This window comes from Cyclopterus lumpus, chromosome 3 (assembly GCF_009769545.1).
Source record: "Cyclopterus lumpus isolate fCycLum1 chromosome 3, fCycLum1.pri, whole genome shotgun sequence".
NCBI classification, from domain to species: Eukaryota; Metazoa; Chordata; class Actinopteri; order Perciformes; family Cyclopteridae; genus Cyclopterus; species Cyclopterus lumpus.
Genome location: NC_046968.1, coordinates 23,775,953 through 23,800,184, shown reverse-complemented (window position 1 = coordinate 23,800,184; position 24,232 = coordinate 23,775,953). Strand labels below are relative to the sequence as shown.

The 24,232-nt window shown below is 40.2% G+C and overlaps 3 protein-coding genes across 3 annotated transcripts; 2 read left to right on the top strand and 1 right to left on the bottom strand.

Annotated features, from left to right (window-relative positions):
• Window positions 1-3,930: 3,930 nt before the first annotated feature.
• tmem208 (transmembrane protein 208) lies at window positions 3,931-8,424 on the bottom strand. Its single transcript, XM_034529565.1, has 6 exons — window positions 8,191-8,424; window positions 7,223-7,318; window positions 6,501-6,560; window positions 6,277-6,413; window positions 5,435-5,519; window positions 3,931-5,008 (listed from the first exon to the last, which is right to left on the bottom strand). Exons 1-6 carry the CDS (start codon window positions 8,194-8,196, stop codon window positions 4,871-4,873), a joined length of 522 nt encoding a protein of 173 aa, XP_034385456.1. The 5' UTR covers window positions 8,197-8,424; the 3' UTR covers window positions 3,931-4,870.
• Window positions 8,425-10,464: 2,040 nt separating this feature from the next.
• On the top strand, window positions 10,465-14,678 carry slc39a1 (solute carrier family 39 member 1). The gene is made up of 4 exons (XM_034529544.1): window positions 10,465-10,740; window positions 11,718-11,848; window positions 12,583-12,891; window positions 14,086-14,678. The coding sequence occupies exons 1-4, from the start codon at window positions 10,626-10,628 to the stop codon at window positions 14,437-14,439; spliced, it is 909 nt and encodes a 302-aa protein (XP_034385435.1). The 5' UTR covers window positions 10,465-10,625; the 3' UTR covers window positions 14,440-14,678.
• A 5,385-nt stretch (window positions 14,679-20,063) lies between these two features.
• Window positions 20,064-23,488, top strand: LOC117725158 (retinaldehyde-binding protein 1-like). The gene is made up of 7 exons (XM_034525170.1): window positions 20,064-20,103; window positions 20,422-20,579; window positions 20,670-20,874; window positions 22,185-22,363; window positions 22,441-22,599; window positions 23,150-23,260; window positions 23,342-23,488. Exons 1-7 carry the CDS (start codon window positions 20,064-20,066, stop codon window positions 23,486-23,488), a joined length of 999 nt encoding a protein of 332 aa, XP_034381061.1.
• The last annotated feature ends 744 nt before the right edge of the window (window positions 23,489-24,232 follow it).

The window sequence follows — 24,232 nt, the reverse complement described above, 5'->3', positions numbered from 1 at the left end:
CAGCTGCATGGCGTTGCTTTAGCCAGCAAATGTCAATGTACAAAACACGACTTTTATGCCCTCAAGTGCAATAACCCTGCCAATGAGGATTTGGCAGAAACAACGGTGAGTAACTTTCTATAAATGACCTCACAAAAAAAAAAAAATTCGGCCCAAAAAAATTCCTCGTTTGTGTAAACATTTCTGATTCTGATTCCGACAATGCTGAACCGAGAGTGATGACTAAAACAAACATTGTGATCCGCGGGATGTTTCAGTCTTGATGTTGATGATTTTGTAACAGTGTTTGTAATATTGCATTGTATTCCCCTTACTCTGGATGTGCTATGATGTTCTAACATCCCGATACATTGATTTGTTATTATATTGCTATGCAGATTACATCTGTAACCCAGTAAGCTACAAGACTTCCAGGTCAGATGTTTTGACGCGCATCACCGATACCGTCGTCAAACTCCACCGAGCAAACAGAAACATCAAATCCATTTATTACACTGTGGAAATATCTGTTACAGGAGGACTCCGCCGATTAAGCATTGCACTCCTATTCCTTGTCGAAACCATGTGCCTACATTACCCACAATACAACTCAACTGCGGACACTTCGGTCTGAGATCGAAGTGCCAGCCTCAACAGAGATGAGGAGCGGACTACAGAGGCCTGGAAGACTCACGTCTTTCTAGCTCCACATCAACATATTTATATCTCTTTCAAACACAGTGCAGTGTCTTTATCCCCCATGACGCTGACTCGAGGCAACTTATCAGATGGCACACAGCTCCTTCTGGAGCCACAAAAGGCTTCATACAAATGTGTTCACATTATGTAATAAAACTCCCCTAGACTTTAAGAAATGTCCCCCTGGGGATGAATAAAGTATAATGTAATCTAATCTAATCAAACAGTCTTTATTGTGTAAAATCGGTGGAGTACCCCTTTAAATGTACTCATCAGGCAAGAGATGTAGCACCTTATATTTAGATTAATATTAACAGGAGACCAAGTGTTGCCTTACAGTGAGGATCACACTTTGGCAGCAGAGCTACATTTGAACTACAATTATTTTTGATTCATGTAACAGCATGACGAGGAGATAGATCGTTTTCCAGGGAGGTGTTTACGTGCAGACACCTAATTCTTATTTAGATATGTTATACTCCAAAAGCATGCTGTTCCATGGAATAAACAAATATAGTATATCAATCTGCTAACGGCTCTTGTGGCACATTAAGAGAAGAGACATTACGTCTGGGCTTTCATGCCTTCAGGTCGTCGTTGGGGACAAACAGGAGCAGATGACCGGCTGCCGAGCGAGATGTTAAACAGAGGTGACAATCTCTGAGGAGGATTGAGCATTTGCCACCAGGTCAAACACACGAGCATGCACGAACACACACACACACACACACACAGTCAAACGCAGCAGGAATTCTTTGAAAAAAAAGCTTCCTTTTAAGGCCACGTCGGGAGCTGTGAACGCCGACTGGCCGGTGTCGTTTTTTAAGTTAAAGGATAATGCTGGAAAAGGTAATGCTTGGATGTTGTTAGCGAGATAAAGCACGACTACTAATACCAGCCGGTCCTTCGCGGCAACCCAAACTGTGAGAGGTGCTTAGGGTCAGTTTGGTTCGAGTCAAAACAAGGCCAAAACTCAGCATAGATCATAAACTCTAAGCAGACTACACCCAGCGCTCTGCCAAACACACTCAGAGAGCTCTGATTCTGTTTACACAGCGAAGGCTAAATGTTCAAGGGAAGGCACTCTGCGTCGCATGTAATTGCTTGTGATTCCCTCTCTTCACTTCAAAGACAGGGAGCGCTGTGGTTCAAGGGTCAAAGGCTCGACGGTTGCCCAAATGTCCCCCAATTTCCTGTTTTGTCTGTCTCAGTGAGTGTAAAGGGATCTAAAATGTGAGGGCCATGATCTGCTGGAGCCAGCGAGACAAAAGGCTCCACTTCAACTCTCTATCTCACGTTTAATGCTTTTTGTTAACTTAAGCATTTATTTTCTCTGGCTTGTATAATGTTTTTTTTTTTTTCCCGTCTTTTTTTCGCACAAAAAAAGCCTGGAAAATGGAATGCAGCTTTGACTCCCTCATTACATCTCGTCAGGATGAACCCTTTTTTTTCTTCTTTTTACTGTTTTTCTCCCACTCTTTTTCTTTTCTCTCCATCTTAAATCAGCAGCCAAGACAGGCACTCTCACGGGCAGCAGGTTATTTTGGGAGACACTTCTCCGTTTTGTGTCGCACCTCAAAGTAACAGCGGAGACAATGCCGTGTTATTGATAAAAGGGAGAAGAAAAAAAAAGGAAAATTTGCATATGAAAAAGTTTCGAACAAAAACAATCGCGTGTTCTTTTTCCACCACAAGGAACTTTTTAAAAAATTTTTTTTTTTTTTAAAGCTTTCACTGGAGAGTTTTATTTGTAGACAAGTGGTTCCGATAAACATGTAAAATCTCCATTTCTGCATATTTCTACTTCCTAAAAAACTGCCAGAAAAACACAAAGTGCATATGTGATTTTTGAGGGGGTGGGGTTACATGCAAAAGGGCCCCAGTGCTAAATTACACTGCAACATGGTCCCTCTCAGAGCCCACATCTGGGATTGGCCCTGACAACTGGATGCCGTGCTGCTCTAATTTTGGTTACTTTGTTTATAACCCTATAATAGAGACAGTATCGGACCACACGGCAGGAATGAAGGAGGGCAGGCCGCTCGCAAAGTAAAAGCAGTCATTTTGAAAAAAAAGCTTTTAGAGACTTTAGGATCAGTTTAAAGTTAGGTAAAAAAAAAAAAAAAAAAGCGCGGTTTGAATTATTGTATGTAATAAATCAAGGCCAACTTTGTAAATGCCTTTCGGCTTTGTTTCCTTTTAACAGGATTCACAGCATCACAGTGATTCCTCTTGAAACCTGACGGCAGGTTTTTGCTTGTTGAGTTGAGGATGAAACAATAATAAGAGAAATCTGTAATTATATCGGGAGCAGATCTGGGCTTTGACAGCCCACTCACGATCTCTGGAGTCGGAGCATGAACATAATCTCTAAATGCACTTTGTCAACACTGGAAAGAAAGAATACTCTTCGCAGACTTGATGATAAATAACATTTTTGCCCCCTGAGGACGAGGCTCAACCCACCGGATGGAAACAGAAACGCGGTTGTCATTTCTATCGTATTTTGGGGATTAAACTGTCATCTAGGCACTGATTTGTCAGCTTTAATCTTAAATCTCTAATCTCAAATATGTGAGCAGTTTTAAGAGCCACTGGAGAAAAGAGACAGGTGGTGACGTCTGAGTTGTTGCAGCCAGTAACGTTAATGTGATGTTCCACTACGTTGTCTGACATTATCTCAAACTGTATTTAATATTCGAATTAATAACAACCTGCTCGCTCTCTTCTGAAGTCTGACGCTGCCACATCGTTCTTTGACTGCAGTGCTCACGTCTTTAATTCAATCTACAATCAAATATTGAGCAGGAAGTTCCAACTAATTATTTAAAAGGATTAAACAAGGTATTGTTTATGTGGACAAACCGCTGAAATCAAAGCAGGATTACTTGATTATGAGAACGTCCTCACAAAACACACTGGATGATGTCCAGAAGTCAGGGAACGCTGTACTATGTATACTATATGATATATGCTGAAACACTGACTTACAACAGGTAAATAGAATATTCCAGGATTTTAAAATGTTAGACTGAAAAATAAATCTACTTTTCGAACATTGTGATCACCAATTTCGTGATATTATACAAAAACTGACGGGTGGAAAACGCATGAATCTATAATGAAAATAACCGTTAGCTGTGGCCCAAACATTACAAAGAATATTCCTCTGAATTGTTTTTAGATTTAAGTGACATTCAGCTTTATAAAACCTGCCCGCTCTTCATAAATAAAATGACAAGAAAACCAGGATGTCAGGAAGATGCATTTATTCCCCAAAATTCATGCGTAAACCAACTCAAATCTCAGTTGATTAAGTAGCCATTTTGGATGAGTGAACTTTTATATGTTGTTGTTGTTGTTGCCAAATCAAAACAGAAGTGTTTATATGATTAGTTTCACTTCAGTAAAGATGTTCACAAATTAAATTACTGAAATTCTTGCAAAAGTTATTAGTGGAATTTATGGATTAAGTCCAGTCTGTCACAGCCTTTACGTTACACTCGACTGAAACATACCTACTTCTGAGTAAGGAGGCTAAAAGTCAACATTTCTCTCTGATAATTACATTTTAACCGCTTACAGTTTGTTACAGAACATTTCAGGTGGACTGGCTATTTTAAAATATGCTCCATTAATATTTCATCAGGGCCCCAGAAAGCACATTTTAGCCTCCTGAGGAAAATGTGAACTATCGCTAAGTACTTTAAGTCGTGACTGAACGTTAATAAAAATACAATCTTGAAACACGTGACGATCGACATTGAATGATTTCTTCTTTTTTTTTTTTTTATTGCAAAAAATTTAATTCTATCAAGTTGATTCTTAGAAGACTTAGAAGCTCTGCGATGGAGAATAATTAATTATTTTACAATCTGCAGATTGTGTGGCGGGTTTGTGCAAAAGCCAACAAATATGAAATCCCTGCATAAGGATAAATGAGATTTGGACCGTGACATTGTCTAAATAGGGAGCATTTCATTTAATAGCTTAGGGAGAAAATTGGATTTCAGAAGAAAGCGGAAGAAAAAAAAAAACTACACAAACAGGGAAAAAAAGGTTTCCACAGTATCAGATTTGGATCGAGTTTAACTTAATAACAAAATGTCTTCCTGAATAATTTATGAGTTCCTTGCCATCTGTATATTAGATTCTGTATATAAAAAAATACTGCTCCGTCTGCCCTGCAGCATCAGAATCTCTTCATCTGTCGGCGCTCTTGTCTTCTCTGCTTCTTCTCATTCACTTCCTCTGGTGCCGACGGGCTTTCTGCCATAAACCAGGGGCCCAGGAAGTTCACCCACAGCAGGTAGAGGGCTCGGAACGGGGCCTGACACACACACACACACACACACACACACACACACACACACACACACACACACACACACACACACACACACACACACACACACACACACACACACACACACACACACACACACACACACACACACACACACACACACACACACACACACACACACACACACACACACACACACACACACACACACACACACACACACACACACACACACACACACACACACACACACACACACACACACACACACACACACACACACACACACACACACACACACACACACACACACACACACACACACACACACACACACACACACACACACACACACACACACACACACACGATCAAGTTATGAGACGAAGAAAGCAATCAGGCAGAAAATGAACAGCCATCTCATTGGACTCATTAGGGACATCGTCTTACCAGCATCCAAAGATACCAGAAATAAGAGGAGAGTGTGCTGAGCACTTGTACTATGGCTGTGAGCAGGACGACGTCCTTCAGGTGCCTAAAACCAGAACACACACACACACTAAAATATCACCAAAAGAAATGACATGTTTCTGTGCACACAGAAGAACAACGTTGTCCTCTTTACTGAGGACTAACAAAGCATGTGACTGCTTGTTTTTACATACTTGAATATCATGCAAAGATATAATAGATTATAATCAAAATAATATCCATCCATAAGCCCAACAGAGCTTCTATGTTATTAATGCACAAAACTCTACTGAACATTACATTTTGTTTCTTTGAAAGAGAAATGAGACAATATACTGAAATATTTAACCACAAATTGAATGTACGCAGAATACAAAACAGCAAAAAGACTCAATTATAATTGGAGGAAGAATTGTATAGGTGTGTGGAGGCTCTTTATATGCTCGGAATTTTGAATTTAGCACCTTTAAATTAAAAGATTAAGACACCGACCACACATTTCTCGGGGGTCATAAGTGATGAGGGAGAGGGATTATTTTAGTAGGAGTCCAGGAACATGTTATTCATTGTGCCTATAAGCATTGTCACCTTTAAACAAAGATATAAATTCAGTAATTTACGCAGTGGAGGAGGGCGAGCCGTATTTACAGCCCCGGGTAATGTCTGCAAAGCTTCTGTGCTCAACCAATCAGGACAAAGCCGATCACAAAACACACCTGAAAACCATGTTGTTTCACATAGTAAAGTTGTTTTTAATGTGACGTAGACCTGCTCTTCCCAGTAAACTTTAACCCTCTTTTTGTATTTTGTATTTTACTTACTCCGCCATCCCCTGCTCCATGTTTAAGTCTATTCCTCCGTCCAGGAGACTTCCGTCCTCAGCGAATGCTGGCTTGGCCATGGCAGACATGGAGCGGTAACTCCCGACATACACTGCTAGTGCGAACACGAGCAGGAGCTGCAGGAGGCATACAAGGCATTAGAGCTGAAGGGTCAGATGTGTGGTACAGTGAGATATTAAATTATATTGATTAGATGCACTCACCCATGTCGAAAATGTAGATGAACTGTAGAAAACCAAAAGATTTACGGCGGCATATATCGCCTGAGAAGGAACAGCAGTATATTTATGGGTTTGGATGGCAGTGTGGTGGTAATCAATTAGTAGATTTGGATCCGCAGATATTAGGATAATCAATCATGTCAATGCTGTTATTTTCACAATTTTCTAACATTTCATTCTAACAATCTAACAATTATTTACAAAAAATACTTTGCAGAATAATCCATTTATATAATAATGAGTTTAAGCCTTACAGTAGATACTAATATTCTAACATTGTTGCAAATCAATGAGCAGGACTGCATTATGGTGATTTTGCTACAAGTACCATCCTTTTTTAGGCATTCAAATTACTGTAGTAGCCAAAAATAGACAGTTTGTTTAATTTCAATATATATATATATATATATATATATATAACTATATTGTATTATTATTCCAATTAAAAAGGACTAATTTCTAACTGATAAGACATACAATAATGTGAAAGTCATAAAACATACTGTGATGATTTGCAGCTAGCGTGAGATTCAACTTGCAGAACTGACGTGTGTTTTTAAAGTAAAGAACAAGCTTTGATCCAGTGAGAGTTATGTTACCACAGACAAGGTGACGCCACTCGGTCGAGGACTGCAGCGTCCCTCACCGACAGTTAAACGTTTCTTTTGACTGCAACAACACAAAGACAGCATCGAGGTTCTCACGTTAGCTCCGAGGATCACTCGGTTGTAGAACTTCAGAGTCGCCTCGTTCTCCTCATAGATCTGCTTCTTTCCTTTTGTGCCAACTTTCCCTTTGGGCTGAGGGGCAAAAACACAGAGAGTAGAATCAGCGTTATCGGGTTATCGGTTTTTTTCAACGAGACCAACTAATGAAAGCATTTAAATAAAAGTGTAAAACAGCTTTTCAGACACATTATTATGGTGCTTCTTGCTCTCAGGAGCCAGTAAATATAACTTAATATCTGACATTTACCTCATAGAAACTGCAAATTGTATGTGTTCTGATATCTTAAGATGTATTAATATACAGTCTACAGCTAATCAGAAATAAAACCTGATTTTTGGGAATTTGGGAATCCCAACAAAATAAAACTGGTGTGATGTTCTTCATTGACATTTGATTATTTGTCCTTAAAGATGTTTAAGATTGGTATCTAATATTAGAAGCTTATCTTTAAATCATCCTATGTTTTCTTTAAATAGGAGCTTCCGCATACTTAAAGCCAATTTTGTAGCTCTAGACCTTTTTATTGTATGTAAAAATGAAATGAAGGCGTATGAGTGATTCATTATTTCCCAAAAATATAAAAATCACAACAACAGAACTACTTTATTTACAGCTTGTGTTGTAGACCTGTCAGTGTGCATGCATCATTTTGCTGTTTGTAGCTATACAAAAATAAATAAACTGAAGACGTGAACTAATGACCTAGAAGTGTTTCACCATTTTGACGCGTGAAATATGGAGTCAATGGGGAGGAAAACTGACATATATCACATTTCCTTTCATGCACACGTCTTCCTCCACACACAGAAACCATTTAGCAGCGCGTGGGGGTCTCGCTGTCACCTCGCACGCCAGCTGTAGTAAACCGTTTAACCGAGGCAGTGACTCCGTCACTTGTTCCCGTCTCGGTGGGTCTCTCTGTTGTGTCTCTTTTTCCTCTCACCGCCATTCCCTCTGCGAGCCGCTGCCGTTGATCTCTTCCGCTGCGTCTCCTCTGACATCGACCCGTGACCCGCCGCCGCTTCTCTCCGTTGTTACGTTAGCGCTGCATCAAGGGAGAAACTCACAAGTCTCCCTGCGGTGAGCTTTCTTGTAACACATCAGCATTTGGGGCTTCTGATCGATGGGAGAGGGAGCCACGTATCCGGCGCACAAAAATGTCGTCACCGGTTATCGTAGCGCGCGCGTGTGCGTGTGTGTGGAGGCGAAAGCGGGTTTTTAAGATTTGGTGAGAGGGCGCCATCTGGTGGTTTAGAAATGAATTAATAAATGGTCAAAAGAATGAGGTTACCAACGTGATTATAAGAATATTTTACTTTTAGGTAATTATTCGTATTTATTAAAGTGATTTTATGTATTATCAATTGGTAAAAACACACTTACATTTTAGAAAACGGTAACAAAAAATCTACATTGGTGTGGTAGTTGACCTCTTCAAATTATTTATTTTGTCAGCCCAGCAGTGCAAAAGTCCCAAAATGTCCAATTCATAATGATGGAAAACAGAACTAAAGCAGCAAATCTTCACATTTGAGAAGCTGGAACCAGAGAAAGTTGTGTGTTTTAAATTATTTTTTTTTTTTAACCTGATCATTTACAATCAATCAATTGTCAGAGTGTTAATTGTTTTTAATCAATAGGTTAATTGGCACACAATGTAAAGATTACATTTGCCATGCAGGTTAAGTAGACTGTGTGTGACTGGGAGCGGTTGTATTTACTGTTTTATTCTCTTCAAGAATAAATAATAGCCATATTTATTCTTTGACATGAAAGAAGGAAACAGCAGACATTTTTCTGTTCTTCATGAATTAAACCGCTATTACTGTTGTTTTTCGACTTAGCACTTTTAGATATCCCATCCTGGAGGTCCTGCTGGTCTTTGTCGACACAATGGAATATAATCTGTTCACAATCAGCGCTTCCTTAATCTTGATTTCAAGGAAGCTTTCTTGTTCATGCACGATTCAATGTTTTTATCATACTGTTCAGCCCAAAACAAGGCTCCCTGGTGTAAACTAAAATGAAAGAAAGAACACTGTTTTATTAGATATTATTAGATTAAATACACTTTATTGTTATTGCACATACTAATGAGACAACGGACGTGTGCGTAAAGCAGTTAAGTACAGAGTAATGTAGTAATGTTAATAATAAGAAGTGAATAGATGAATATGCTCAGAGGACTTTAGTATGAACAGTGTGAAAGGTGCAGCAGTTAGGCAGTGCAGGTATGAGTATGAATAGAATATAGGCACAAACGTGTATTTATATTAATAGTATGTATGATTTATTTGACTAATAACATAAAGATAATTTGAAAGTAGTAAATAAAAACGTTGGAGGGTACCAGTTTAGGAAAAATCCCCCACCTTGACTGTTGTTTGCTCTCCTCCAGTATCCTTGCTTTATCTTTAAAGCTTTAAATTACCTATTGACTACACTTATCTTCTAGAAATTACCATATAATATGAATAACATGCTAACTAAATGGGTTATTAAAAAGCTACGCTATTAATGGATTACCAACATTTTTAACTGTGTTTCTTCTGTCCTCAATTTTTGTGTAGTCGCACAGATATACAACTAAACATACTTTCATTACCAATAGAAGTCAACAATTGGCCTTTTACTGGAAGGAATCACTCAAAATATATTGAACAACAAAGTGAAGAAAACAGTTACACCAAACATATTGTAGAAAAAAGTTACTGGTTTTATTAAAGCATGGACTACAATTTAGTCTTGTGCCCCCTTATTTATTTTACGTATTTAAAAACAGTGCCTTGTTATTCTTATAATGTATAATACGATATCAATCAGAGAACATTATACTGAAGTAACAAAGTAACTTTTACTTTTGATATTTTAAGTACATGTTTCTGATCATACTTTTACTTTAGTCAGACGTTAATTGCAGGACTTTTACTTGTAGGCCTAACATTATTAAGTAATAGTATTAGTTGTATTTAAGAACATCATTTGAGTACTTTTTCTACCACATATTAGTATTAAAGGCCTGACAATTAAAAAAAACCCAATAATAAATGTGTAGAATCCTCTTTCAAGTCAGTACTAACAGAATATTAAACTTTCTACAACAATGTTTTGTCATTATAAGTAGGCTAGAAAAAAGGATTCGCCTTGATGGGGGTTCCCTGTTTTTTCCCCGTTTTTTTTCTTCGCGATTATAATTTTTACCCTTCTCGGCCACCGTAGTCTGAACAGGAGACCTACTCCTAAATAAAAACAGTTGCTGCTCTCTGTGAAAACTCTTATCTTTCGTATCGCTTAGCGAGCTCCGGAACCCCTCATCGCTAATCAAATGAGAGTCCAGTTCGGTCGCGAGCCTCAGTCTTGACACGTTTATGCCGCAACATGGACTACCTGCTGCAGGTGAAAATAGGCGCTCTGGTCGCATTATTGCTCCTAACTCTGATTTTTGGATTCATCCCTGCTCGAGTCAAATGGTTCAGAGACACCAACGGAACAGGTAAAGTACACACAATAAACTACGAAGATATCATTCTTCGCTGTTGACTTGTTTTCATATTTCAAAGAAGCCTGGTTCGTTAAGGTCCTCTACAATCTCAGTTAAACAATGAGGATTGTGGCGAATAAAAACCAATAAAAAAGGTTTTAATATGATTTTTTTTTTACTTGCCGAATTAAAAAGGAAAGGTCGCCGATTCATTCGCGTTTTAAAATTTTTTTTTTTTTATTCTACGATGTACCACAATCTGCAGACAAATAACGGTTCCTTAAATGTTAACACCTTTTTGATTCGATTTGGCGGAAGGATCCCGCCCATGATTAGAGGAAGACGTACGGTCTAGATAAGGGGTCGGTTTCACGAGCCGTCGGTCTCACCGCATCACATGTTGCAGCTGTAGATAGCGCCGTAAAGGCAATGCACCGCTATTGATTTGATCAACATGTGACCCAGAAACCATCGACCCGCTGATAACAGAACAGTGGTGAAAATAAGCCAGATTTTTAAACTAATTCCTGTAACATTGTTATTCATGTCAATCTAAATGTGTGAGGTCACTGCTGCCATTAACAAGCCCTCCTCTATTGTCACCTGACATCAATGTAATCTGCAATAAGAGACTCAGTGGGGGATGAACTTTGACTGGAACTTGGAAGTGAGAGTATCATTTCTCTGCTTCACATCCGCATGTGTTTCAGTGCTCTGCTGATTCAGGCAGACTTTCATGATCACGATGTGTCACATGATCTAACAATTGTTCCAACTTGGGAAGGATAGCAGTGATTTTATTAACGAGTCACTGACAGATGTTCTCCTGAGAAATAAGCACCAAAGCAGAGTTGACGGAGGCTACAATTGGAAGATATACTTTGTTTACTCGTCACTTGCATGGCATTTTATGTCAGTGATAATCGAGCCACTGTGTGTAAATTCATGTCGTAAAATAATACATGTGTTCACTTTTTTTGCGTTTGCAGAGCTCCACCGAACGGTTCTGAGCCTCATCAGCTGCTTTGCCGGAGGGGTTTTCCTTGCAGCATGTCTTCTCGACATCATTCCAGATTATCTGTCCGACATAAATGCGGAGCTGGAGGCTCGGTCGGTGAAGGTACGTCCACGACTGATTGAACTCGTGGTCTGAATAAATCATCACATAATACATACACATGGGCTGCAACTAATATTTATTTTGATTGTAAAAGTATCCCAGTCGTGTACATTTAAGTAAGTATTTTTTCTTGATGAATCTGTTGGTTCTTTATTAGTCTTTTTACATTTTAGAAAACGGTAACAAAAAAAAATCTACATTGGTGTGGTAGTTGACCTCTTCAAATTATTTATTTTGGCAGTCCAAAAGCCCCAAAATGTCCAATTCATAATGATGGAAAACAGAACTAAAGCAGCAAATCTTCACATTTGAGAAGCTGGAACCAGAGAAAGTTGTTTTAACCTGATCATTTACAATCAATCAATTGTCAGAGTGTTAATTGTTTTTAATCAATAGGTTAATTGGCACACAATGTAAAGATTACATTTGCCATGCAGGTTAAGTAGACTGTGTGTGACTGGGAGCGGTTGTATTTACTGTTTTATTCTCTTCAAGAATAAATAATAGCCATATTTATTCTTTGACGTGAAAGAAGGAAACGGCAGACATTTTTCTGTTCTTCATGAATTAAACCGCTATTACTGTTGTTTTTCGACTTAGCACTTTTAGATATCCCATCCTGGAGGTCCTGCTGGTCTTTGTCGACACAATGGAATATAATCTGTTCACAATCAGCGCTTCCTTAATCTTGATTTGATCTAACTGAGATTAATCTCTCTGTCGGTCTCAAACAGACCAGCTTCCCTCTTCCAGAGTTCATCATGGCCGCCGGCTTCTTCATGGTCCTCATCCTGGAGAGGTTTGTCCTGAACTGTCGGGAGATGCAAGGGGCTCCGGAGGAGAGAGCGCCCCTCATGCCGGACAACAGAAACGGCCACGGCCACGGGCACAGAGCAAGCCCCGATCCGGAGGCCAGCGGCCACCACGTCCATGTCGACTTTCAGGCTCACTCGCCCTTCCGCTCCTTCATGCTCTTCCTCTCCCTCTCGCTCCACTCGATTTTTGAGGGTCTCGCAATCGGCCTGCAGAGCACGGACTCGAAGGTATGAAGACACAAACACCTGATGTTTAAATGGGGATTTCCTGGAGACAAAGACATGTTTCGATTCAGTGTTACTCGCCATAAAGCATTTTCTTCTTCAAACGCTTGTAAAACCTCTTTTTGATTTAGTGGAATAATGTAAAGGGGGACTCAAAATCAGCTCCAGAGCCCTTCATAAGGCCTTTAATCTGCTAGAGAAGGTGCAGCATTTGTCATTTTCTCCTCTTTCTTGTTCCACGTTTAAACGCATTTTATTTAAAGGTACCCCTCTATTTCTTCTGGCTTAATTACAAGTTATGCACTTTGTAAACATTTGTCTTTTTAGAAAAGTGCCGCACTAATAAAGTTGGAATCTCATTCGCAGCATTCCTGTGAAGAAAGCAGGGTTTCACTTCATAGCTTCGGGACGCTTTGACGGCAAAGGAATCCGGTCATGAGTCAGATCTCGTGGTCACAAGACCAGCGAAGCAGCCTGAGCAGACTTTTCAATGTCCCCCCCCTGGGGACTTTTCATCTGCGGTTGTGTGTTTTTGTTATGTCAATTGGACATTTTCTTCACTAATCAGAAAATAAAATCTGATAGTTACTTTATGGAAAAAGGGAGTCGGCTTATCGAGTAATTTCACACGTGCAGTGGTTTTATTTGTGGAATAGTCCTCCAGGAAATGAGTTAATGTTCATGCAAAATTGTGGAAGTTGTCCAAAACGGAACAATAGGCTCACATGACTGATATATTCATTATTCAGTCACTTCCTGAAAGTGGGTGATACATTATAATATAGATCCTCTATTGCAGTACATCTAAGATATCCAGATATGTTGTTACATTGTACATTTCATGTAAGATGAAATGAGAAGCAGTTAATGGATGAAATAATGATAATCCAGAAAATGAAACGCCTGAAAATCTGAACACTTTGTCGATAAAGCTAATATAGAAATCTAATTTAGCTATAAAGCAGACCTCCTCTTTGAATTGCATCATTGCCATCAATGCATTTAAATGACTAGAGATATCAAATGCATGGCTACCATGGTTACAGCAGTGTGGCAAAGACCTCCAATGGTTGACAAATGCATGTAGTAGATATTGTCATATTGCCCAATCGTAGCCTTTACATACAAAATGGCCAACATTTTCTGTTTGTGTTGCTATGGAAGCTTTTAAAGGATGTGTCGTTTGTCGTCCTCCAGGTATTAGAGATCTGCATCGCTATCCTCGTCCACAAAAGCATCATCGTGTTCAGCCTGTCGGTGAAGCTGGTCCAGAGCGCGGTCCGCCCGCTGTGGGTGGCGGCTTACATCGGCGTGTTCGCCCTGATGACGCCTGTCGGCATCGCTATCGGCATCAGCGTGATGGAGGCTCGGCTGGCGTCCGGGGCGCTGATCCAGGCCATCCTGGAGGGGCTCGCCGCAGGGACGTTTATCTACATCACCTTTCTGGAGATCCTCCCGCACGAGCTCAACTCCCCCGGGAAGCAGCTTCTCAAGGTGCTCTTCATCGTGCTGGGCTTCAGCATCATGGCGGCGCTGACGTTTTTGGGCTGAGACCGAGGTCGGTCGTCGTCGTCTCAGCCGTGGGGACGTGACCCGAACGCTTTGCGGCAACGACTGCGGCTCACACAAACTTGACTTTTGTACTAAAAGACAAACTTTCTTCACTAAAGAAGAAGTAGGTTCTACTGTGGAGCCGTTACACCCGACTCTGGAGCTTTTAATGTCCAAGGGAGCGTGACAACAGATGTTAATCTTGTATTGCTTTTAATATATTTAAAAAAAAAAAAAAATTCCAAAAGGAGGAGTCTGGAAGATTTATGTTTCTATAATTTCTTTTCAAGAGGTGTTTATGTAAAGAGGAACCACTGACTGCAATAATGGGTTTGTTGGGGAAAGAAGGGGCGTTTCACAAGCCTTGTTTTGAACCTGCAAACAAAACAAGAGCCTATAACCTTTGACACTTTTGAAGAATCTATTGGAAACAGGGTGATTTTGTACATATAATTAACTCCGTTCCACCAGATCTTTAATGTTGACGTTTTACTTGAAACTCATTCCAACTGGAAGCTTCTTATTTCTGGAACGGTTTAGCTGGTTGGTTGGTTTGTACCTTAATGGTGTTTCCTCTGACCCAAGTTTATTTGGTAAAACCTGGGATTTTAGTGCCCTGCTTTTAGATGTAGTTTCTAGCATTAGGCTGTTAATACTTCTCGAATATCAACATGTAATATATTTGTCCAGTAAACTGACTTTATGATGCCTTAAGTTATATACCGCAAAAAACACAAGGGATGCAATGATGTCGGATATATTTTTATACTGTTTGCAATTTCCCTCCTTATCTCCACCAATCCAAAAAAAAATGTAATTTACTTTTAACAATCCACCATTTATATAAGCTGATCCCTATTATTTACATTATGTTTACCTTTTTCCCGGTTTAGTCCATTTATGTCCGTGAATTCAAACAAAATGCTGCTTAATTAAAAACATTTTCTGAATGTAAAGGTGCTTTTAGTTCTCTATTGTGACAAATAAAGAAGCTTTAATTATCAGCACAAAAAGAAGCGAAGATAAAGTATGAATTCTGCAAACTCGTGATTTATCGTATTTGACTTGTGTACATACTTGTGTTTGTGTCTAGAAGTCAAACCAGCAGGACACCACAGTACTTCACATCGGGTCCATTAGTTCAGCCTGCAGTGAAGTCCATATGTGTAATTTAATTATTGTTATGAACCTCTTTTAGTCATGTGATGGTCAGATGTTCGAACAAGTAGGAGGGCGGTGTTGGTTGGCACAAACACTTGCACAGCGAAAAAATAATATTTATTGATTCGTGCCTTATGATTTGTTTATTCCATGAGAGAAACAACTGAGTCGTCTGTTTATGTAATTTTGATCAGAGTAAAGATGAAGGAGGAATTTTCTGTGTGCAAAAGTTGCTTGTATTCTCTCTCTCTCTCTCTCTCTCTCTCTCTCTATATAGATATATATAGATATATATATAGATATGTGTGTATGTCCTCAAATTACTCTTTCAGGGATATATAAATTATATTTATTGTATCGTAAAAGTATATTGCTAGGTTTCTAAATTATATTAGGTAATACAATTTGAATATACTCTATTCTGAAACACTGAATGATGTCCCAAAATATCAGTGTAGTAAAGTAGGTGTTGTATAATAAATTAAACATATTAGTATGTTAGAGACACTTTAGATAAACTAATCAACGATGGAAATGCAGGACAGCAGAAAGTCTCTACATCTTCCATCACAAACTAAAAACACATCTTTCTCGACTGTACCTTGAATAGGGAAGGTAGCGCCAGTGGCACTTTAGCAGCACTTAAATGTCTCTTACTAATAGCACTTTGTAGTTTAACTTTATTGAAGAAATTGTACTTTCTTGATTCTTGTTGTTCTGAGTTTGGACTCATGGTTTAATGCACTTATTGTAAGTCGCTTTGGATAAAAGTGTCAGCTAAATGACATGTAATGTAATGTCAATGTAAAAATGCACATTCACGTTATCAAGGGCAGGGGGTAATTAAAGGGGATACAATGTGGTGTGATTCTCCATTATGTGTGACTACAGAGCACCATCTAAAACCAGCTTATCTTCCTCTACTTGTTATCCAAAGGAAGCTTGAATGAAATGGCAGGACAAGCTGCTCCTGAACGTGTCTGACTTGTGGGGGATTTGATTCCATGTGGTTTAAAAGCGCAGCCAGACGGGGGAAGTGTTGAGCCTCTCGTTGATAAATCCAACCAATGAACGGAGGACTGGAGTATTAGGCCCTCAGAGGGAAAGAGCACAGGTGTAAATGATAAACATGATGATCACAAAATGATGGAGCCATCGTTAATGTTATTAGTAACACCTGCGCTTTTTCCACCAAGTCGACAGGTCCAAATGTCTGCTGTGAACAATGCTGCGTAAAGCATCCCTGTGATTATAAGTCAGAGTCTTCAGACAGGCTCAGCACCACTTGTTTAGGCTAATAATGGCATATTTAATTTGACTTATTTGACAGACAGAAAGACAATCACTGTATTGCACTAATATTGACCTTGAGCTTCAAGCGGTTCGTTGCGTTGCTCGATTCAAATCTTTTTCTCTTTCAACCTAGTATAGCTCATCCGTCATCTGATTGGTAAAATCATATACGGGTATGCTGCACTAATAAAAAAAAAAAAAGGCATCTCCCCCTTCAAACCTTCAAATTATAGATGACATGAATATTTTATTCCGCCAGAACAGTCTGACTCATTTGTATTCATGCAGGCCTGTTTGTTGGCCTGCAGGGTGACATAACTGTCAGGACATCAAAGAACGTAACCGTACACCAGAGACTCGTACGGCCACATGGAGACATTGTTAGGATATAGGAGGTTATTCATGAGCATCTACTAATGAGAGGTGCTGGTAGAGGAAGTCTGTCAGTTTGGGATGATAGAGGCCTCAGTGTGAGACTCAGCATATATATTTTTTATATCTAATTACATTTTTTAAACAAAACAATGTTTTTAAATGTTAATTAAATACAAATAAAAAATGTATTTTATTACACAAAAGAAAATACTTTTTTTTACAAAACAATGTTTAATGTTTTTGTGTTTAAAATAAAAATCTAAAATGTTTCTTTTCACACAAAAAAAGAGATTTATTTTACAAAACCATTTTAAATAACAGCGCAGTACAGTAAGGCCTCAGTGTGTGCAGGAGGGAGACTCAGCATATACATATTTTTACATACAAAAACTGATTTCTTTTTTAAAAAATGAAAAAAGAAACCCAATAAAAGAAATATAATTATTTTTTTTTTTTTTACACTAAACAAATATTTTTCTTTAAATGTTGTGGCAGGACTTCCTTCACATCAAAGAACGTAACCGTACACCAGATACTCGTACGGCCACACGGAGACATTAGGACATATAGGAGGTTATTCATGAGCATCTACTAATGAGAGGTGCTGGTAGAGGAACGTACAGTAAGTCTGCCAGTTTGGGAGGACAGAGGCCTCAGTGTGTGCAGGAGGGAAATCCAGCAGAGCCTCCAGCCTCAGTGTCGGATGGGCGTTTCCTCTGTTCACCCACAGCTCATTAACCTCTTGTCAGCTCGGCGATGGCACCCAACTGTATCCTCCCCCAGTTGCTCTGGTTCATCAGACATGATGCACGGTATATCCTATACTGTTAGAAAGAGCCACGGTTGCTCATTTTAAACTTTTCAGTAACATAAACAATTATATTAATGCTTTATTATAGTATAAAGACATCTCTTGAAAAACTCTCTTCTTAAAAAGAGGTCTGAAAAAGGTTAAAGGGCAATCTTAGCGCGGGGACCTGGAGCACTTAACCCCCCCCATCAGCTGTCACTTACACTTTGCGTTTTGTTCGGATTCATTGATGTACATGTACATAACTGAGGTGCTTTTGGTCAAATCCTTTTCTTCTTTTGCACGGATCTAAGCTAAATGTTAATGTTAAAATGTTAACATTTGCTTTTTAGCTCTAAACACAAAGCATATAATGTTACTGTGATTAACTTAAACTTAAAGTATTTGGTCATGAACAAAGTAGTGGAGATATTAAAAAGTGCATAATAACCAGTTACTGTAAATATTCACTGCATTTGCGCTATAGAAGAGAGGCCAGTCTGTCTGATGTTGCGCAATCATGGATAAGTAATCCATAATGATGGTCCCAAAACAAGTGGCGAGGATTTCAAAGAATGTGCGGAGAGGAATGTGTAACGTGAAGTTGGAAGTGGGAGAGCTTCGCAGGTGGTCGTCTCTCTCGTGTGAGATTCCCACAGACTATCGGGCTCAAATTCCACCTTTCATGTCACGTGTTCTGGGTCAAACATTCCTGTCGGTGTGAAGTGATGTTTACGAGGTAAACAGCTGGAGCTGGAATCTGAACACGAATGAAATACATAAAAATCACCCCAGAAAACTCTAATTATGTGTCATCACATTCTGCAGTTTCTCCATGGGTTGTATTTGTAATTGCTTTTGATTCAAAGTACAATTCAGTGTGATGAAAACCGGTCCAGAGGTGTAAACACACAACACTGGGCAAAACACATGAACAAAAAGGTTTTATTTTTGTCCGTGTGTTTACAAACATTTTTTTTTCTATATGGTTGATTTGTTTTCTCTAACTTTGTTGTGTTTTCTTGTTTTATTTTTCTTGTTGTTTTTTCTGTTTTTTTTGTTGTGAAAAGTGTTTTCTAAATTAACGCGTTTCCATTCTGTTTTTTCCATTTTGTCGATATGATTTCTAAAAAAGTTTTCTTTTGTTCCGTCAAACTTTTTGCCCAACGGTACGACCCCCCCGGTGGTACCAGAGTGACGGTCCAGACCTGCACGCCTCTCCTCCCCCATCCCATCGCGGTTTGCATCATGTAGACCTCTCATTGTAATCCACTGTGTCATTTTAATCCCGCTTTGAGTGTTATAACTCCTCCCCTCTTGATCCACTCTCCTCTTGTTGTGTCCTCTGCCATTTCGTCTGCTCCTCTCCTCCCGTCTGCTTAAAGGTAAGGCTGCTCTGCTCTTTGGTTAAGATAACCCCAACATTGATAAGGAAATAGTGATACATGACGAGCGTTATAAGGATATTGGTATTGTACTGGAAGTAATCAATAAAACAATATTTGTTTTCATGTGAAAAGACAGATAACCATTGTGATGCCTAATTTACACCCACCAAGATTTCATATGTAATCGGTAACAAGTCTTACACTTCAACACACAGCTGGCATCTGTGACTTAACTAATATCAATATCAGTATTTGGCTTTATGCCAGTAAATTTTGTTTTTAATTAATTTTAAGTGCATGGGAAAGTAGCAGTCAGTGGACATCTGCTGTGTTGTTACTGTATTGTGTCTGTAAGGTGGGAGGACGTCTGCTCCACAGGTGAGAAAAAACATATTCACTGATCCAAAGGATGTCTTTGCCTGTTTCATGTATTTATAATCGTCATTTGTGTTGATTTTGTAACATATACCAACAACTGGATTAGTGCCTTTCTGATCCCGTGGCCTCTCCTTAACAAACTCTTGACACGCACAAACAAAATGTCTGAAAGAAAGGTTTCGATGTGCTCATGTTCTGTTTCTTTCTTCTCGGTGAAGCTGCCGTGAGACGCTGCGACCATGGCTGCTGTAAGTCTGACTCCAGAGAAAGCACTCAAGGGTCACGTTGTCTCCGTTTAAGTCGTTTTCTGTCGGAGTCGGGCCTCACTTCACTGGTCGGTGCTCCGGGAGATTTCTCTGTGAGCGCATAGTGCTGGTATAGCAGTGGATGCTTGGCTCTTGGATGGACCCTTAAGCTGTTTTTAAGAAGTGGCCTCGAAGTCTCTTCTGTAATCATGTGAAGCAGATTAACAAGCCGTTCACTGCCGTACATCGCAACTTTAAAGTCATTGTAATGAGCTCCGTATTGTCTCCGTATGGTGATGTTTACCAAAAAGCTGAAGATCGATAAACCGTCTCGTCTTTTAAAAAAAAAAAGAAAAAAAGAAGCTTCTCTTCCTTATTCAGACTGGATCTTTCCGTATGGTGTCAGAGGAGGAGCAGGCCATGAGGTCCAAGCTGGAGCATTTGACAGTGAAGGATCATGGGCCGGTGTTCGGGCCGTGCCACAAACTGCCCGGACACACCGTGCAAAAGGTGAAGCAGTAATAACTGGAAGCCACATAGTTCGCTTTGTCCCCGCAGACCCCAACATTTATGCGATGTGTTTGTCTATATACGTTACAGGCAAAGGATGAGCTGACTGAGACGGTTGAGAGGCGGGCGTCGGCCCTGAAGGAGCTGCGCACCCTGATGAAGGAGAGAGCGGCGGAGGGAGACGACCTGCTCAAGCTGGTGCTGGAGCACTTTGGAGACCAACCGGACTCTCTGATACTTCGCTTCCTCAGAGCTCGCAAGTTCGAAGTCGTCAGAGCCCACGAGCTCATGAAGGGTCAGTCGCTGGTCGACTATTTCATTTCTGTCGCAGAGAGACACAAACCAAGAAGATTCTGTTTCTGCAGAAATTTTCCAGTATAGCTTCATTAATTGAGGGTGAGATCTCTTTTGTGCTCCTGGTTTGCATGAATCCTTCCCATCAATGAAACCGGGCGGCATGTGTTCATTAATTGGGGGCTTTGAGATGCTTCTGATGTCCCACCCCCCCTGACAAAGCCCTCCTTTGTGTCCAAATGAGACGGCAAGTTTGGTTTACTCATGAACTCACCGTGTTCTCCAGAGAGCATGTGCTGAATGTGTCGATCTGGGAGAGGAGATGACAACCAAATCAGAGTGGGTTCACACTCCTGTGAGAAGACACCAAGTGTATGACTCATGTGTGCTTAGGACTCATTGCAAAATTATATTTGTAATTGTACAACCAAAACTAATTAGCAATCATCCCAAATGTAACTTTCAATCAGCCATATTTAATAATAATAATAATAATAATGCATTTAATTTATATAGCGCTTTTCATAATACTCAAAGACACTTAAGACGAATAACCTGCATTTAAATCTAAACCCCTCATTTTAAATCTAAACTTTAGGCTAATACTCTAAACCTCAACACTACTATAGACGTAAACTGTAACCGCAGACTCTAACTTCTCTTTGCCAAAAATAACCCAGAATTCACTTGGTCGAGGCCAATAAACACAGTTTAAGTTTGGATTTCTTTTCTCTTGATATTGCTGTGAGAATATAGGGTCCTCACAAAGACATAAGCCCAAGACACGCACACACACACATTTATGAATATAGAGAAGCAGAACTTGTTAGTGTGAGAGGGGAATGTGAACTTGTTTTTGGGGTTAATTGCTACTTGCAAGTAAATACACACACACACACACACACACACTCCCTCTGGGTTAATTGGTGCATCGGTATGAAGAGGCCTAGAGCAGCCTGTCGATGCATACTGGTGTCATTGTGTTTGGCACATCAACCTGCACTGAACACTCATACTGTACACAAAGGGTTTGGGAACCATTAGCACTCGATAAGAGAATGCAGCTGAGGTTTTAGTTGTGATGTGTGTGTGTGTGTGTGTGCGTGTTTTACCCACATTGTGGGGACATATATCTGATTACACAGTTAGTCCCTTGTGGGGACTTGCTTTCTTAGGGGGGGTAAACCATTTACATTTGGATGAAGACTTGGTTTAGGTGAGGGTCAAGGTTAGGATTGGGCTGAAAATATGTGCCCAAACTGTGTGTGTGTGTTGTGTGTGTGTGTGTGTGTGTGTGTGTGTGCCCTGTAGGTTATGTGCGCTTCAGGAAGGAGTATCCCGAGCTGTTTGAGAACATGACCCCGGAGGCCGTCCGCAGCACCATCGAGGCCGGTTACCCCGTGGTTCTGCCCAGCAGGGACAAGTACGGCCGCGTCGTGCTGCTCTTCAACATCGAGAACTGGGACCTGGAGGAGATCACATTCGATGAGGTACGACACAACTTCAAAAAGGCTGCAAAATAAATTAAGTTATTTGTTGAAGAAATAATTATTTTTGTGTGTCACAGATCTTAAGAGCTTACTGTGTGATCCTGGAGAAGTTGCTGGAGAATGAAGAAACCCAGATCAATGGCTTTGTCCTAATTGAGAATTTCAAGGGCTTCACCATGCAGCACGCCTCGGGGATAAAGCCGGCCGAGCTCAAGAAGATGGTGGACATGCTGCAGGTGAGGACAGACTCTCCAAGGAAAAGAGGATGATTTCTTGATGTGCAGCAGCCCCTGTCCCTTCAAAAGTACATGAATGTATGATTCTTATACAATGAAATTGCATTGTGAACTTAATACGTTTCGGGGGAAACTTATTTTGTCACGGATTACGTTCGCTTTTAACGTATCACAAATAAGTCTCAAATGAGTCTGTGAAAGGCTGAGTGTAGAAGAGGTCGGGTCAAAAACAATAAAGGGCTTCTGTGTGTGTCCAAAGGGAATAAAGCTCTTGTGTTAACTTAACCAAGAGGGTTTGATGGCGAAACATCAGTCATTTTATTGTGTTTTGTCTCAATCATGTAGTCATTTAAAGCAAAACCATGACGTTTTCTAACCTAACCAAGTGGTTTTGTCACATTTTTGTTGTTGTTTTGTTTCAATGTACAACTTGAAGCACGTTGTTTCAAGCTGCGACCGTAATCCGGTAGGATCCGGTAGGAGGGTGCAGTTTAGCTGTAGGGACCTCAGAACTGTTTTTTACCCAAATCTCGCGTGTGTTTCTGTGCAGGACTCGTTCCCCGCCCGTTTCAAGGCGGTCCACGTGACCCACCAGCCCTGGTACTTCACCACGACATACAACGTGGTCAAACCCTTCATGAAGAGCAAGCTGCTGGAGAGGGTACGGATGGAGGACTGTCAACCCTTTCATCTGAATACAACATCGAGTGTCGTCTGAATACTCTTCTTAACTTCCCTTCAGGTCTTCGTCCACGGCGACGAGCTGAACAACTACTTCAAAGAATTTGACGCGGACATCCTGCCGGCAGATTTCGACGGGAAAGCCTCTGCTGCGGACTGCCAGGCCATCGCCACCAAGCTCTTTGGCTCCGAAGACACTGCGCTCTGAAAGTCTAGCCATGTTGAACCCACGAGTCATAGTGTCCTTCCCCACTAGATGCTTCAGATCCGGTCTATTTTGAAGCTGGGTTGACATTTTGTATTATTAATATCATCTAGATTTAGGAGCAGGGGGCAAATTATTAAATATATGGTGGTGTGAATGTGAAAAGAAAAAGGATGTTTAGACGTTACGGAGAGAATAATTGGTGGTTAATGTTCGTTACTTCACAGCGCTGAGTAGCTCATGTGAGTCAGTTTGGTTTAAGAGTTCTTCGCCTTAAAATTCACCGGAGCAGCCTTTTGCCCGTTGATTCAGCCGAATGAGAACAGAGAGGTGTTTCATTCTCAGGGTTCAGAAAGATAAGAGGGAAAACTGATTATTGTAATCGGGAGCGACAGCCTGGTGCATTGCCATGGAAACAGTTCTGTCTCAACAGCCTTGTTCGAGTTGCGACTCTCGGGATGCCTGATGTACCACGAAAATCTATTCTGCAATTTGGGTTTAGATTCTTTTATTTTCAATTAAATTGTTGTTTTTTTCGGTGCGTCTGTAGTTCTACATGAATTGTCATTTCTACTTCACTGGTGGTTTATTTTTCAGCTAATTCTGTTTCATAAAGGAGGTTGAAATTAGTCTGACTTGAGTTAACCGTGGAAACCCATCCCTCTGGACCAATGGTGGAAGTCCTCAGATCATTCACTTAGGTCGCAATACCAGTTTAGAAATACTAGTAGAAGTCCTACACTCAAA